We start from the raw sequence: 16,024 nt of genomic DNA, 5'->3' as shown, positions 1-16,024 counted from the left end.
TTCTTCCAGCTCGGCTCCAAATTCATCTTTGCTATCAATTTCTTCCATTTGCTCCTGCAATAGGTGGGCCTTGTTAATACATAGCAGAATTCAGAACGTCGAGTCTGCATTGTAGCTCTGTCAATTGCAATGGAATCGACCCTCTAAACGATCCTCTAAGCGGCGAATGCTTTTGACTCGGTTTCTGAGCTTACTTTTTAAGTCATCGAGAACAGACTTATTTTCTTGTGCCATTTTACTATTTATAATCTACGCGACGAAAACCAATATTTTTGTAGATAAAGAAATAATAAATGTTCGAACAAGAACGAAAATCGAGAACGACAATAATTGAATGTCGAGGCACGAGGTGTATAGTTGGTTGCAAGTGACAGCCAAAACGATATACCCTCACACTGTAGGGTAGCGCGTAATTTTCCAAGTGAGAGCCGAAAGAAATATACCCTAAGAATGTAGGGTAGCGCGTCACTTTCCAACTGAGAGCCAAAACAATATACCCTAAGAATGCAGGGTAGCGCGTCACTTGCGAAGTGACAAGAAAAACAATAATCCCCTTGAAAAACAGGGTAGCGCGTCACTTGGCACTCCGTTTTGATCAAGCGCGGCAACGGAATTCTCCCACCAAATACACAGCAAGCAACGGTGGATAAGCGAAAGCGAGAGACGAAAAGAATGCACCGGTGCAGCTGCTTGTATGTATGTATGTATGTATGGAAGTAAGTGTTATACACCGCGGCTTGGGTTAACGAACCAACTTTTTGTCGAATTTCACACAACGAGAGGGGAAAGGGGGGGGGCGACAGTGATTGCGGTAAACGATATATATATAATTGTGCGTCCAAATAGCGGTTCAAATAGAATATGGTATGGTTTTTGTACATATGTGTTATATGGTGTTATATATGTATGGATGTGCACTAATAAATTAAATGCATGCAAATCAAACTCTACTATATCATACGGCTGTGCCAAGAATTGAAAGCGAGGTGCAATTTTTCCAGCACAAGACAATTTATATATGTATTTATGTATGTCTTCGGCTCTAGCTTTCAATTTTTTGCACAAATACCTCAGGCTCTGCGTTCGGATCTTTAAGTCCAGCTGCCACTTTCCTCTTGCAGTCCGTGCAATCTTAAGGGGCCATAGGTCTTCTAGGTTGCAGCTACGGGGTCTGTTTGGGAAGCAGCAGGTATGGCGGTGAAACAGCAAGTATAGGCAGGGTAGCAGCAACGGTGAAGCAGCAGGTATGGCGGCAGGGTAGCAGCCACGATCAGCAACAGGCGGTGAGGGTATTGCGCGGCCGACACGATGGATTTGGCAAGTCTTTTGTTATTTGATACACACACGACGCGGGCAACTATACAATACTTTTTATTCTATAATATAGAATTAATTAGTTATATTATTTATAACTAATGTTGGCGTATTTTTGTTACACTGTTTTTACACTGTGTCACTGTCACTTTTCTTTGTTGCCTTTTTATTTATTCTTTACGTCCACCCGGGGCGCCATGAAAATTTAGAATAGTTTTTCTAATTAACGAAACCGAAATACTTGGGTGGCGTAAAGATTTATTAAAAGCGGGGACGAAATAATGTAGGTGCGCTCGATCGAATTCAATTTCAACGATTCTATTCTAAAAATTCATTACACTTCATTCTATGCCTAACTAACCTACGGTGGCAAAGCGGGGCGAATTCGCCTTGAGCGAAAGAGCGAGCTTTTATTGCGCTCCCGCCTTGCCCTAGCCTACTTACACTAGACTTCAAAACAATTCAAAAATAATCTTAACATAAAACATTGACTAAGACGACGACATGACGAAACACATGCTTTTTTTAAAGGGAACGCATTAGACTGATAGGTCTACATGAACTTGTCTTTTCCGGCTTAATGGATTATTGTGATGACTGATTTCCTCCATTCTTGAGCATAATAGCCCCGATTCTTCACAGCAAGGAAATATACTGCACTGCTCGGCAATTCTATGATCATTTTAGGGGAGATGAAATCGTGGCCCGGAGCTTTCCTTTGCTTTGAGATTTGGTCTTTAATGACCTTGTGGGTTCTCCTGATTGGATAATGTTGCTTCGGGATTTTTGGTTGGTGGGAGCAGAAAGTTATTTGTTGCTGGGTGTGGTTTGAAGACGTTTTCTAGATGGACGGAAAATGTATTTGCCTTTTCTTTGTTGCTGCAGGCATACGCCTGATTTATCTTTCCACAGTGGGAATCGTTTTCTAGTTGGAGAGAAATGGTCCATATAGGATATGTGAGCACGGGTTCTTTCATATTTTATGGCTCTGCTTAGTAGATGGTAGGCTATTTTTAGCCGCTCTTTCGAGGCAGGTGATCTGTTGGCTTGCCACTCTCGCCAAAGCCTTCTTTTATCGCGTAGCAGCACTTCAATGTGCCTAGAAGCACGACTGCTGCTGGGAAGTTTATTAGCTGCTAATATTGGTTTTGAGTATTTTGCCGCCAGTGACATTAAGGATACTGTTGGAAGCTGCCGAGCTTTTTCGGCAACTCTGACTCCACATTTACAAATAATTTAATCCGTTAGTAAAGTTTACAAAGGTTTTTTATTTCTCGACGGGTTATAAGGGGTTGAGGCCATGGCCGTGAACTACGATTCGATGCGTTCGACAAATATTTTGGACTGATACGAGAACAGGGCGAAGCTATGCACTACAAGCAGTAATGACATGTGTGTGGGTACGGGAACGTACTGAGAGAGTATAAGATGATGATGATGTGTGACTATGTGATATTAATTTCTTAAGAACTATTAACGGCTGCTGCTCCGAACATACTCCCCCCCGTTGAAAGACCAGGGCTTTTAACAGGATCCTCAACGGGTAGGACGCAGAGCTTATTGACAGCTCGACGAGTGGTTCCAGACGGTGTTCTCAGGACGGCAACTCGCACAGTGCCATCAGCTCCAGCGATGATGTCGATCACCCGTGCTAATGGCCACTTCAACGGCGGCAAGTTTTCGTCCTTTATACAGACGATGTCGTTGACTTGGATCGATGGCTGCGGTGTGCGCCATTTGGCACGTTGTTGTAGCAGAGTCAAATACTCCTCACTCCAACGCTTCCAAAAGATCTGCTGAGCACAGGCGACTCTTTACCAGCAATCTAGTCTGTTAAAGTTCAGATTTGTAACATCTGGCTCGGGAAACTCCATCAGCGGACGACCAATTAGAAAATGTCCTGGTGTAAGGACGCCAAGATCTTCAGGGTTTTCTGAAATTGCGAGAAGAGGACGAGAATTTATTACAGCCTGGATTTGGCAGACCAATGTCCGCAGCTCGTCAAAACCAAAGAGTGACGATCCCAGGGAGCGATATAAATGCTGCTTGGCCATCTTCACTGCTGCCTCCCACAAGCCCCCGAAGTGGGGTGAGCGAGGCGGGATAAACTTCCAATTGAAGCCATTGTTGATGCAATGATTATGAACTGCATCACGATGCTTCTCGCTCATAAACAGCCGCCGAAGGTTCTCCAACTCGTTCCTTGCGCCCACAAAATTGGTGGCATTGTCCGACCAAATGCATCGGGGTATGCCGCGCGTGGCAACGAAGCGTTTGAGGGCACTCAAAAATCCAGCAGTTGTGAGGTCCTTCACTAATTCCAACCAAACGGCCTTTGTTGCAAAACAGATGAAGACGCTGATGTAGCATTTTGTAGGCGTTCGAGTGCGGCCATCTGGCTTGTAATAGAAGGGACCACAGTAATCGATTCCAGTGACGCTGAATGCAGGCGAATCCTGCACTCGATCCTTCGGTAGGTCAGCCATTATGTGTTCCACAAGACGAGGTCTGGACCTGCAGCAGATGATGCATTTCCGCAACGCTCGAGCAACAGTTTTCATGCCGCCGATGGGCCAGAACTGCAAGCGAATAGATCCCAGTAGATACTGCGGCCCAGCATGGTGATGCTTCCGATGAAAGTGCATGATGATGGCGAACGTCAATGGATGATCCCTGGGCAAAATTATTGGGTGGCGTCATCTATGAAAGGCGAGAGAGATATAATGCTGCTGGAGGACTCCACACAGTTCCCCTTCCGCAGAGCACGGTACTCGGGATGAAGGTGGGCGCGTTGAACGATGCGACACAACAAGTGCGATCCTTTGCGAAGGTCTTCAGACGAGAGATCAAGTGACCTTTTCTTGCTGACGAACTTATGAACATATCCGAAAATGCGCATCATGACTCCGAATGAGTTAATTTGCTTAAACGAAAGCGAGATGTCGACACGCTCAGACGACAGCAATACTCGATGCCTAATTTCCGGAAGACTGAGTTCGGGCGAACAACGTTCAGGCCAGTTACTTCTTTCGCCTTGCAAGAAAGAAGGTCCATTCATCCACAACCTAGACTGCAAGAGCTCCTGAGGCGCTGCTCCCTTTGAAAGAATGTCAGCCGGGTTCATTTCAGTTGGTACATAGCGCCAATCCATGCCCCTCGTAAGTTGCTGTATTGCGGAAATCTTGTTAGACACAAACACGTTGAATTTGGATGGTTCCTCTCGCAACTAAGACAGTACCACAGTTGAATCCGACCAGCAATGGATCGGGCAGTCGAAGGTATCGATTTTCCTAATTTCGCGAAGTAAATTGGCTAACAGGAACGCTGCACATAGCTCAAGCTTAGGCACCGTGAGGGTTTTCAATGGTGCAACTCTAGCCTTCGAGCAAAGCAAATGTACCTCATCGGCGGTATCCCTAAACGAACGAGCGTAGATACAAGCCCCATAGGCCTGGAGGCTGGCATCACAAAAGGCATGCAACTCAAACCTTGCCTTAGGTTGAAGTATATAACGCGGAAATGTAGCGTTACCCACAGTAGCGAAGTCCTTGCAAAACTCAGTCCAAGCCGATTCCAGTGGCTGAGGAAGACTTTCATCCCAATGCAGCTTGTCTCTCCACATGCGCTGCATGATGATTTTCGCTCTGGTCAATGTGGGTCCAATCAATCCCATAGGATCATAGCACCGTGCAATGGTTGACAACACCGAACGCTTGGTGTGCTTGCCAACACCGATTTGAGGTGCAAAAGTAAACAGGAACTTGTCCCTCTGGGGTTCCCAGATGAGTCCAAGCGCCTTGGTCACATCGCTGCCATCATCGAGCTTCAGAAAACTTTCCCTTTCTGCCTCAGGGACTTCACGAAGAACATCAGGAGAGTTTGAACACCATTTCCTTAACTGAAAATTGCCACAAGCAAGAAGCTCCGTGGTTTGACGCATAATATCCAGCACTTCCTCGACTGAATTTCCTCCAGAAATCATATCGTCTACGTAGAAGTCCTGTAGAATGGTTTCCGAACCCAATGGATACGAAGACGACTCATCCATGGCCAGCTGATGCATAGCTCGAATAGCTAAAAACGATGCAGGCTTAGTCCCATAGGTGACGGTGTTTAGCTTGAAGATCTTTATATCGTCGTCAACAGAGTCCCTGCACAAGATGCATTGGAGCATGGTGTCGGGCATTGAGACACGCACGCACCTATACATCTTACCGATATCGCCTGTAAGAGCAATGGAAAATGTACGAAATCGAAGGAGAGTGTGAAACAGCTTGGATTGAATGGTGGGACCTGACATAAGCAGATCATTCAACGAGAGACCAGATGTGGTAACTGCAGAGCCGTCGAATACGACTCTCAGCTTTGTCGTGGAGCTATCCTCTTTAATGACGCAATGATGCGGCAAGAAATATCTGCACTTGTGTCTATCTTAATTTGGAACCAGAGACATATGATCAAGGGACAGGTACTCCTTCATAAATGCCGAATATTTCGAATATAAAACTGGATTACGCACGAACTTGCGCTCCAAATTTTCCAACCGCCGCTTTGCTTGCAAGTAGGAATCGCCCAAGGACTCCAGACTTCGCTTCATGGGCAAGCTAACAGAATATTCTCCTGAGGGTAATCGAGTGTGATGTTTGACAAAGTGGTCCTCGCAGTGCAGCTCCTCCTTTGTTGCCCTAACGATTGGCTCAAAGATGTGCTCCACTTCCCAAAATTGACGAACCAACTCATCGAGCCGAGTGCTGTGATTGATGTCATCCGAAGATTGGGTTGCGATGAACGACGAGTTATTGAGGGCCGAGTGCCCGCCACCAGAAAGAATCCATCCTAGATGTGTCTTCTGCAGCAACGGTAGTCCAGGCGCCAGCTGAATTTGCCCCACACACAGCAACTCGAAGAAAAGTCCGGCTCCGATGAGCAGGTCAATCCGCTGTGGCTTATGGAACGAAGGGTCAGCAAGCTGGATATTCGACGGTATAGGCCAACTAGCAGTGCTAACTGTGATGCTAGGTTGATGGTCCGTGATCTTCTGGGCAACGACGGCAGTGATGCTAGTGGTGAACTCTGAAATCCGCGATTTCAGAACGAGATCCACCGAGATACCTTCTGTTGGGAAGCTAGCATCTCCTATGCCAGAGACAGCGGTAAGCGATTTGGTTGTTCGAAGTTTTAGCTGATTAGCTAGACGACTAGTTATGAAATGCAATTGCGATCCCGAATCCAAAAATGCGCGACAGGGTACGAAAGTTCCAACGCTGTTTTTTACAAGAACGACGGCAGTGGCTAAAAGCACAGCATCAGATGGACTGTGGGACATAAAGGCTTGAGGCAAGGAGGGCGATACTGCAACCATGGCGTTACGACTTGGTTGTGCTGGTGAGGCTTCAATTGGAGGAACAGATTGGGCAGCCTCTGTTGGACGAATGAAATGCAAAAGAGTGTGGTGCTTCGATCGGCAAGTGCGGCAGGGACCTGATCTACAATCTCTCAATTGATGGCCTTTTCGTAGGCAATTTAGGCATAGCAAGAGCCTCTTGGCTTCCAGGCGACGATCATTCGGCGATAGAATTGCAAACCGTTGACAATTGGCAATCATGTGATGAGTACTCTCGCACAGTTCACAAGAAACTGGAGCGTTCGATGCTACAAATGTCTTTCTTTGATGCGTACTCACGGTTTTTCCGGACTTGCCAACCTGACCATCTTGTCCTTGTCCTTGATCCACATTTTCAAGCGTGCGACATCTTTTTTCCAAGAATCCAGACAGTTTCTCCCAAGAAGGCAGCTCTTGATTCGACGAAGACTCCTCCCATCTATTTTGAGAGGCTTTGTCCAGCTTCTGAAGAACAGTCTGCACGATAATGCAATCCGCCACTTCTTCCTTGCTTGCAAGCGACTCCATAGCACGAATATGCGATGTAACTCTCTCGGTCAATTCCCTCAATCTGCCCACCGATGCGTCAGCCTTCAACAACCCAAATATCCCTCTGATGTGTGCCTGCAAAATAAAACGTTTATTATCAAAGCGTAGCTTCAGAATGTCTAATGCTATGATATAATTAGCTTCATTTATTTCCAACGAGCTGATGGTATTCAGGGCTGCGCCACTCAAGCAGGAACGTAGATGCTGCAGCTTTTCGATAGGGCTCAGCTCAGACTCCTTGTCAATAATCGCTGTGAACATTGAGAAGAAATTGGCCCACTCCGTATAAATTCCACTGAATTTGGGCAGCTCCAGATGAGGTAACCGAGATCGATTAGACATTATGACGATTGACTGCGATTCACTAGAGTTGGCGTTGAATGTGGAACAATGCTTATTGCTCGAGCGACTTCCAAGCTCGCGCTGAAGAATGGTCCTCAACGACAATATCGACGAGTCGAATTTGGCAGGAATTTCACTGGACATTGACTCGAAATCCAAATCCTCCAAACTGGGGTGTGCCACAACAAAATTTGACTTAAGCTCCGTCAATGATTCCAACAGCCCTCGCAAGTCGTATTCATCCATTTGACGCAACTTTTCACTATCCATCTCTGTGCGTATGGACTCTAGCCGATCGAAAATAGCTCTAGCCTTCAGTCTCATGAAGGAAATACGAGATACCGGAACAGGGACTTGGGTGCTGGCTGCATTCGCACTAAAACTTTCGCCCGATGGCGCAGCGCCAAATGTCACAGAATCACTTTCATTGTCCATAGCAAACGATCCACTCTTTCTGCTATTCTTTTTCTTGCCCATGGTTTTGGTTATAGAAAACGGTTGACGCGGAGGGTGCTAGTCGATCACAATTAAATATTATTACGCAACGCGCGAGTTCAAACGAGTTCAAAACGAGTTCAAACACCTTTGCGTTCACTTTTTTGGCACTTATATATGCGATAGGTATGCACCGGTAAAAGCAACGAAGCGACGACGGAAAACCAACAAATATGCAAAGGGAGATGTACTCTGCTTTCGAGTTCGAATTTCAGAGAGTTATTACTGCAGCCTCTCACAAGACCTGGCTGAAGCAAACGACCAAAGAGGAGGCGAAGAAAACTAACGGACCACGCTTAGAACTCTATGCAGCCAGTCTCGACAGTGCGTTGCGCAGGCTGAAGCAGACGGTGAAAGAGAATACGAAAACGAATAGCGGGCCGCTAGAACTGCTAAGGTCGGTCACAACGACTTTTGGTTCGCTACTTTTTCACAAATGTCACGTTAAACCTTCAAATTTGGATTGATTGAATGGTTTAAACACTTTCAACGCACTGTAAGTCCACGGCAATCACGTCGGGGTCACCAAAATGTTGGAAGCTGCCGAGCTTTTTCGGCAACTCTGACTTCACATTTACAATAATTTACTCCGTTGGTTAAGTTTACAAATGGTTTTTATTTTCACGACGGGTTACAAATGGTTTGAGGCCGTGGCCGTGAACTACGACTCGATGCGATGCGTTCGACGAATCTTTGGACTGAACCGAGAACAGGGCGAAGCAATGCACTATAAGCAGTACTAGCATATGTGCGTGTGTACGGGAGCGTACTGAGAGAGCGACAAGTATAAGCAGTATAAGAGATGATGTATGACTATATGATATTAAGAAGAACTATTATCGGCTGCTGCTCCGAACAGTAGCCGATTGGAACATTCCCTCCAATATTCAGCTTGCCGATCCTGCATTCTTTAATCCTCAGCGAGTAGATCTCCTCATTGGCGCGAGCATATTCTATGACCTTCTCTGCGTAGGGCAAATCAAGCTCATAGATGGATTGCCTCTTCTGCAGAAGACCCGGCTTGGGTGGATCGTGTCTGGTGGTGGACAGAGGGTATCAAGCTCGTCGCTTTTGGCAACCCAAAATTCTCCGGATTCGGAGGATAGAATGAATGCAAGGTTGGATCGAACTCTTCGTATATTTTGGGAAGTTGAGAATTGTGTGGAGGCTAGCTTGAGTACAAAGGAAGAAGTAGATTGTGAGGCGCATTTCGTAAGCCACTTTTCACGTTTGCCATCAGGGGAGTACTCCGTTCGACTGCCTTTAAAGCATGATGCTGATCACTTGGGAGAGTCCTATACTCAGGCGTATCGACGATTTCTCAGGTTGGAGCGAAAACTGGATCGTAATCCCGCGCTCAAGGAGCGTTACTCAGCTTTTATGAAAGAGTATACCGAGGTTCAGGTCTACACATTAGACACCGTCACATACGGTACGAGGGCTGCATCGTTTTTAGCGTACCGCGCAATGCACCAGCTGGCCATTGACGAGGGTAATCCCTACCCTCTTGGCTCAGCTGCTCTGCAACAGGAGTTCTATGTTGATGATCTCATCTCTGGCGGCAACTCGGTCGCAGAGGTCATGGAAAAGATGCGCCAAACTTCAAGTCTACTGTCTTGCGGTAACTTTAAGCTTAGAAAATGGTGCTCAAGTAACCAGGAGGTGCTTGATGGAATTCCGGAGGACGACGTGGAGAAATTTCTACGGTTTCATGATGGAAGCGACATTACCAAAACTCTTGGTTTAGCTTGGGATCCTGCGTCGGATCAGCTGCTGTTTGCCTTGTCCGCGCTGGACACGAATTCAAGGCCCTCCAAGTGGTCGGTTTTGTCAACTATTGCGCGTTTCTACGACCCTCTTGGATTGATTAATCCTGTTATTGTCAGGTGCAAGATCTTTCTTCAGCAGCTTTGGAGAGAACATTTGGATTGGGATGAAAGCCTACCGACAGCGCTGCACTCAACTTGGATTGACCTGAGAAACAGTTTGGCAAGCATCTCTCGCATTTCCTTTCCTCGCGTTGTCCATCATTCCAGCACAATTGTAGAGGTTCATGGATTTTGTGATGCCAGCATGGAAGCATATGGTGCTTGCATATATGTCGTGTCCAGGTAAAGGGAGTCGTCGAGCAATGTTTTGTGCTCAAAGTCTCGATTGGCGCCACTAAAATCATTGTCGATTCCAAAGCTGGAATTGAGTGGAGCCCATTTGCTTGCGAAGGTTATGCGCAACTTAAAGGAGACGGGAATTTTCCCAGGTCAGTTTTACTGCTGGTCGGATTCGTCTACGGCGTTAGACGTGGCAAGTCGAGTGGCAACAATTCAGGAGTTGACGCAAGGCATGGAATGGCGCTATGTTCCCACATTGTTGAATCCCGCTGATATCCTCTCCAGAGGCTCGCTTCCCAGCTACCTCATCCAGTCAGAGTTGTGGTCTCACGGCCCCTCGTTTTTGTTAGGTTCTAAGGATGAGTAGCCTGTATCTGCCGTTTCTGAAACTCCGACCATTGAGCTTCGCAAGCGTGTTGATCGCGTCTCCACATGCCGATCTCATGTCCGGATGCAAATTTGCTAATTCTTTCTTTGACATTCAGCGCACATTCGCCTACATACATAAATTCGTTCATCTTCTTAGGCATCCTGGACTCACGGATGCCCAAGGGACATCCCGTAACATCTGCAATGCTAAGCTATTATCATCAACGGAACCTCCATGCCGGACCTCGCGCCTTGCTTGCTAAAATTCGATTAGAATATTGGCCTATTGGAGGAATCAAAGCCGTCTCGAAAGCGGTTAGCAAGTGTGTAAGATGCTTCAGGACGAGGCCGCGCATGGTTGAGCACATTATGGGAGACTTGCCTAAGGAGCGTCTGGAAGGATCGAAGTAACTGGAGTGGACTATTGTGGACCCTTTTTCTACCGAACAGAAATCCGCACGTGGCCTCCGATCAAGTGCTACATAAGCGTGTTTATTTGCTACACATCTAAGGCCATACACATGGAGCTTGTTAAAGATCTGACCACCGCATCGACGCATTGAAACGTTTTATGTCCACTCGAGGAAGGCCAAGTCATATTTGGTCGGACAATGCGACAAATTTTGTTGGCGCTAAGAATGAGCTTCTGGAGCTGAAGAAGCTTTTCCTGAGCGACTCGCACATGAAGGAAGTCCATGAATCCTGCTTGGCTGACACCATCGACTGGCATTTCATCCCCCCGCGCTCTCCGCACTTTGGCGGATTGTGGAAAGCCGTGAAGTCCGCAAAGTATCACCTGTACCGCACAGTTGGGCCATCCCTCCTTAGCTTCGACTAGCTCCGCACCTTGATTTGCCAGATCAGGGCAATTGTTAATTCTCGCCCTTTGCTCTCGCTTTCAGAAAATCCTGATGACTTGGATGAGTTGACGCCTGCTCATCTGCTTTTGTGAGGCCCGCATCAGTCAATTCTCGAGCCTGACCTAACGAAGAGTATCTGACTCTTTTGAAAGAGCGCTCGAAGTGGCGTACGCCTGCAAAAAACCGCTGCGTCAACGAAGTCGTCTTGGTGAAGGATGAGAATCTTCCTCCAATGCGTTGGCCACTGGCTAGAGTGGTCGACGTCGTCAAAGGCAAGGATGGAGTGTGCCGCGTGGCTGAATTGAAGACGGCTTCAGGAACCATCAGGAGGGCCGTTACTCGGCTGTGTTTGCTACCCCTTGAGAAGTCAGTTAAAGGGCGAGCTTCCAACGGGGGGTATGTTCGGGCCAGCGGCTACTTAAGCGTCTATCATAAAATTAAATGTAGCTGTAACTAGTTGTATAAGAGTATCGAAACCTAAGCTTATGTATGTCCCTAGCGTTCGGCAGTGCTGCTGCGCTCTCCCTGTTAAAGGGCGCTCTGCACCTGCCGCGTCGTCTCAGGCATTGATCGGCCGTCGTGGCCCAAGTAGTTCTATGCTAATCTCTCGCCCATAGGTTGCATACTGAACCCCCGCTTGTGCACATTTATCTGGCTGGGCAAAAGAGCGAGCAATTGGCTTCAGCTAGCCGCAGGTATAAATAAACATTATAGCGTTGTAAATCAAAGGTCTTTAACTGATTTTGGATAAATATAGGTGCCAACGAGAAGGAACGTGTGAGTCGTTTCTGGGGACACGACTCTACTTATACCCGTACTCAGTCAGTATATACATTATTGAGCTTATGATTTTATGATGATTTAAAAAAAAAATTTTACATTTTACATTTTTTTGCTACATCTGCTATCTACATCTACATATACAATGTCTATTCTACATCTAACATGTAGATTGTACGTGTTCCATTTAGATTCTACATCTCCTCCGCTAGGGGTTGCTCGCGCACTGAACGCGGCAGAGTGTGCGAGCGAGAAGGAAAATGAGTTGCGTTGTCGTGGGCGGGAGGGGGAGGGGAAGCAACTGAAAATTAATTTCTTCATTCTGGCTATAATTATGATCCGATCTGATTCAGATTCGGCAGTCTGGTAGGTATGGGCATTCTCTACGATACTGCGTTTTTAGTTTTATCGTATCTTTAAAACTGTGCCTGCCACAGATTTTCGTCCTTTGTGGGGGCGGAAGGGGGCGGGGAGAAATTTTGAAATACACTTGTAGCAGTGTGATATCACATGAGTCTAAAAACCAAATTTGGTTGCCCTAGCTCTTATAGTCTCTGAGATCTAGGCGCTCATCGAGACAGACAGACAGACAGACAGACAGACAGACAGACAGACGGACAGACAGACATAGCTATATCGACTCGGCTATTGATGCTGATCAAGAATATATATACTTTGTGGGGTCGGAAACGTTTTCTTCTCTGCGTTACACACATCCACTTTTACCACAAATCTAATATACCCCTGAACTCTTTTTTGAGTACGGGTATAAAAAAGCTTGGCATCTCAAACAGTACCTTATTTCAAGCTGGGATATGCATCCGCCTTTCCAGGGATCCTCTACAGGAAATTTGTAGATTTTCTGGAACTTAAGGTTTGGGACTGGCCTTGTATGACCGTGGCAAGGCGGAGCGTTGGCCTACTGAAGAAATGACTCGAGAACTTCTGTTTCTATTTTGTTCTGGATTTTTTGAATTAATTTATTCGTGTTACTTGTGTTTAAGCGTAGGTCGTTTCAGGGGGGTCCCACAGTTCAGGTCCCAAGATAAAATAATGCAGGTCCAAGTTCTTCAGTGTATGTATATTTCAGTTGTATCAGTTTATTGTATCACGTGCAAAGAAACTGGCCATTTTGCTTATGGGTGTAAAGCGAAGTGATCTAAGTGTTGCGCTCAGAACTGCCGGTGGCTGTCGGCAGCGAGAGCGGGAGCGTAAGCGTGAGAGAGGTGAGTTGTGAGGTGAGTTCATAAGCGTGAGAGCGAGGCATTCTAGCCACAGCTCTCTGTTAGCGTTCCAGCTACGCGAGCGGTTGCCCCGACAGTGCACTACCCACTCTGAACATTCTCCCCCCCCCCTTGCAGGATTGCAAAGATTAGGGCTGCGTGCACGCACCGGACACGTTCCACCCAAACACGGTGCTTTGAGCCACGGGGAGGCCGTCTGCTCAGGCGAGGAAGCCGGGTTGGATGACCTTTGGGAAAAGGTCTGCTTCCAAAACGAATGAGATGGTCGCCGGCTGGTGGAAGTGCCGTTCGCTAGCTTCAGGTCAGCTTCAGCTTCAGTGGACGGTTTGGCGTGCGGACGCGTATCCGGGGGCTCCATTTTGAACACCGCCTCCAGTTGGAAATCTCCAGTTTTGGCAAGGATCTCGGAGGTGCAGACCTTCTCGGCACCGACACAGGTTGTCAGCAGTTGGAACTCCTTGGCCAACGCGCCGTCGATGCAGCTGACTGGCGTGCAGCGCCCCCGTCTCATAAGTTTTTTGCTGCACTGCGAGGACTACCTGTGCCGTCGGAAGGACGTTGATGGAGCAAGGAGTTTGCTGTTGGAGCCGGGATTCCTACGACGGTGTGGGCGTGGGATGCTGAGGATTTGGCCTCGGGGCGGCTCACTGAATAACGAGGGCGCCGTTCGGCGCGTGATGCTGGAGGTGAAGGCGACGGTGCCGAAGAGGAGCGCCGAGCAGGTGGAGTAGCGTGTGGTGGTTGCGGTTGCACACCTTGCACAGGTCCCCACTGCGACAGTACTTGCCCGAGTGATCGTGCGCCACGCAATTCGAGCAGTATTTGTGTAGGAGTACGGATCGGAGCCTCTTCTCGACGCCCCATCGCATGAATTTCCCTCAATTCCTCAACGGATGGGCTCCTGAGCACAAGCGGCATTGATAGGAGGTAGTACCTCGTGACCGTGTGCGATCCGATCTGCGGCTTGATCGGGAACGTGAGGGAGCTTGCGGGCCATGTCTGGATTCCGGAAAATACTAGGATGAATTAAAGGAAGCATTAGTACAGCGCTGGCATGGGTTGTCAACTACTCCAACAGTGATGATCTTTGAATTACTTAGGTGATACGTGGAACTAAGCTGGACTTAAGCCTAAAAAGAGAACGACGGATACTTATGGATCGGAGCCTACGCGAAAGTGGGTGGAATGGACTTCCGATTCCAAGACAGCAGGACCAATTTCGTGATAGGTCTTTTGATGAAGCCGCGGGCCGTGAGTAGGTCTACCACACGGACCTTATCATCGTACCCGCCCGAGACGCCATTCCTGAGAGGGGATGTTCTCTTCCTTGATCACGACGAGATCTCCATCCTCTAGGTCTCTTGTCGGATACTGCCATTTGTTACGCTTGTGCAACTCTCGCAGGTACTCTGTCTTCCAGCGCGAACAGAATTGCTGGTTGAGAGCCTTGGGATGTTGCCAGCGGTTGAGGATGGAGGAGGCGCTCGCTTTTATTTCGTGTTCCGCCACGGAGAGAGGCCCACCAGTCAGGAAGTCGCCTGGGCTTAAAGCCAGCGGATCAGTTGGATCATCAGACATCGGAGAGATTGGTCGCGAGCTAAGACGGGCCTCTATTTTCGAAAGTAAGGTCGCGAGCTCCTCTAATGTGTATTTGGGCCAACACCTCGACCGTTGGAACAGAGCCTTGAAGCTCATCACGCCCGCTTCCCACAACCCACCCATATGTGGGGCTCCTGGAGGGATGAACTGCCACGATAACCCCTGCTGGCTGTACACCGCAGAATTCCGAGTGCGAATGGCCTCGAAAAGGTCCACAGCCAGAGAGCGGGATGCGCCGACAAAATTCCTGCCGTTATCGGATTGAACCACGTGAGGACACCCTCGTCTCGCGACAAAACGAGCGAAAGCGCCTAGGAAGGTGTCGGTGAATAAGTCGGACGTGGCCTCTAGGTAGATGGCTTTCGTGGTGAAACACACGAACACGCACACATACCCCTTCGAGATGCGACATGCGCGCCCTGTGAAGCTTTTGACATCGAAGGGACCGGAGAAGTCGACTCCAGTATATGTGAACGGCCTGGAGAATGTGACTCTTGAGGCAGGACGGTCGCCCATTAGTTGGGTTTGGAGTCGCTTGCGATGGATGACGCAAACCTTACAGGAGTGGATCACTACGTGACGTAGTCGTGGGATCCAGTATGTTGCCCGGTGAAGGCCGATGACCATCTGGTTCCCACCATGTAGGGCTATGTGGTGGGTGAATCGAACCAGCAGGCGAACCAGAAGACATGCGGGAGGCAGCAGGATCGGATGACGCTCGTTGTAGGACATGGACGCCGAGGCTTGGACTCGGCCACATGCCCGCATAACTTCGTTCTGGTCAAGGAACGGATTAACATTTTGGTGAGAACTCGTAGCCGGGAGTGCTTGTTTACGAGGCACCGATGTTCCTCCGCATAATGGAAGCGTTGGGTTGTTATGGTGACAACTTGGAGAGCGGCAGCGACCTCTTTTCCGTTTAGCTCTTCAGAGACATGGGTTGACTGCCCTTTAACCCGATGGGTGAATCGCCGAACGTAG

At 48.0% G+C, this 16,024-nt stretch overlaps 2 protein-coding genes across 2 annotated transcripts; both read right to left on the bottom strand.

Moving 5' to 3' along the window:
- Positions 1-2,777: 2,777 nt before the first annotated feature.
- LOC121404379 lies at positions 2,778-3,800 on the bottom strand. Its single transcript, XM_041593713.1, has 2 exons — positions 3,282-3,800; positions 2,778-3,107 (listed from the first exon to the last, which is right to left on the bottom strand). Exons 1-2 carry the CDS (start codon positions 3,798-3,800, stop codon positions 2,778-2,780), a joined length of 849 nt encoding a protein of 282 aa, XP_041449647.1.
- A 740-nt stretch (positions 3,801-4,540) lies between these two features.
- On the bottom strand, positions 4,541-5,500 carry LOC121404378. The gene has a single exon (XM_041593712.1). The coding sequence runs from the start codon at positions 5,498-5,500 to the stop codon at positions 4,541-4,543; it is 960 nt and encodes a 319-aa protein (XP_041449646.1).
- Positions 5,501-16,024: the final 10,524 nt, after the last annotated feature.

This window comes from Drosophila obscura, unplaced genomic scaffold, assembly GCF_018151105.1.
Source record: "Drosophila obscura isolate BZ-5 IFL unplaced genomic scaffold, ASM1815110v1 contig_195, whole genome shotgun sequence".
NCBI classification, from domain to species: Eukaryota; Metazoa; Arthropoda; class Insecta; order Diptera; family Drosophilidae; genus Drosophila; species Drosophila obscura.
This window is presented reverse-complemented; position numbering and strand designations above follow the sequence as displayed.

What these genes read in the sequence shown, in the direction of transcription:
- LOC121404379 (XM_041593713.1), bottom strand. Translation starts at nt 3,800, where the DNA reads ATGGCTGACCTACCGAAGGATCGAGTGCAGGATTCGCCTGCATTCAGC. An exon ending in TGGTCTGCCAAATCCAGGCT is followed by an intron (nt 3,108 to 3,281) that starts GTAATAAATTCT and finishes TGTGCTCAGCAG; the next exon opens with ATCTTTTGGAAGCGTTGGAG.
- LOC121404378 (XM_041593712.1), bottom strand. Translation starts at nt 5,500, where the DNA reads ATGCCCGACACCATGCTCCAATGCATCTTGTGCAGGGACTCTGTTGAC.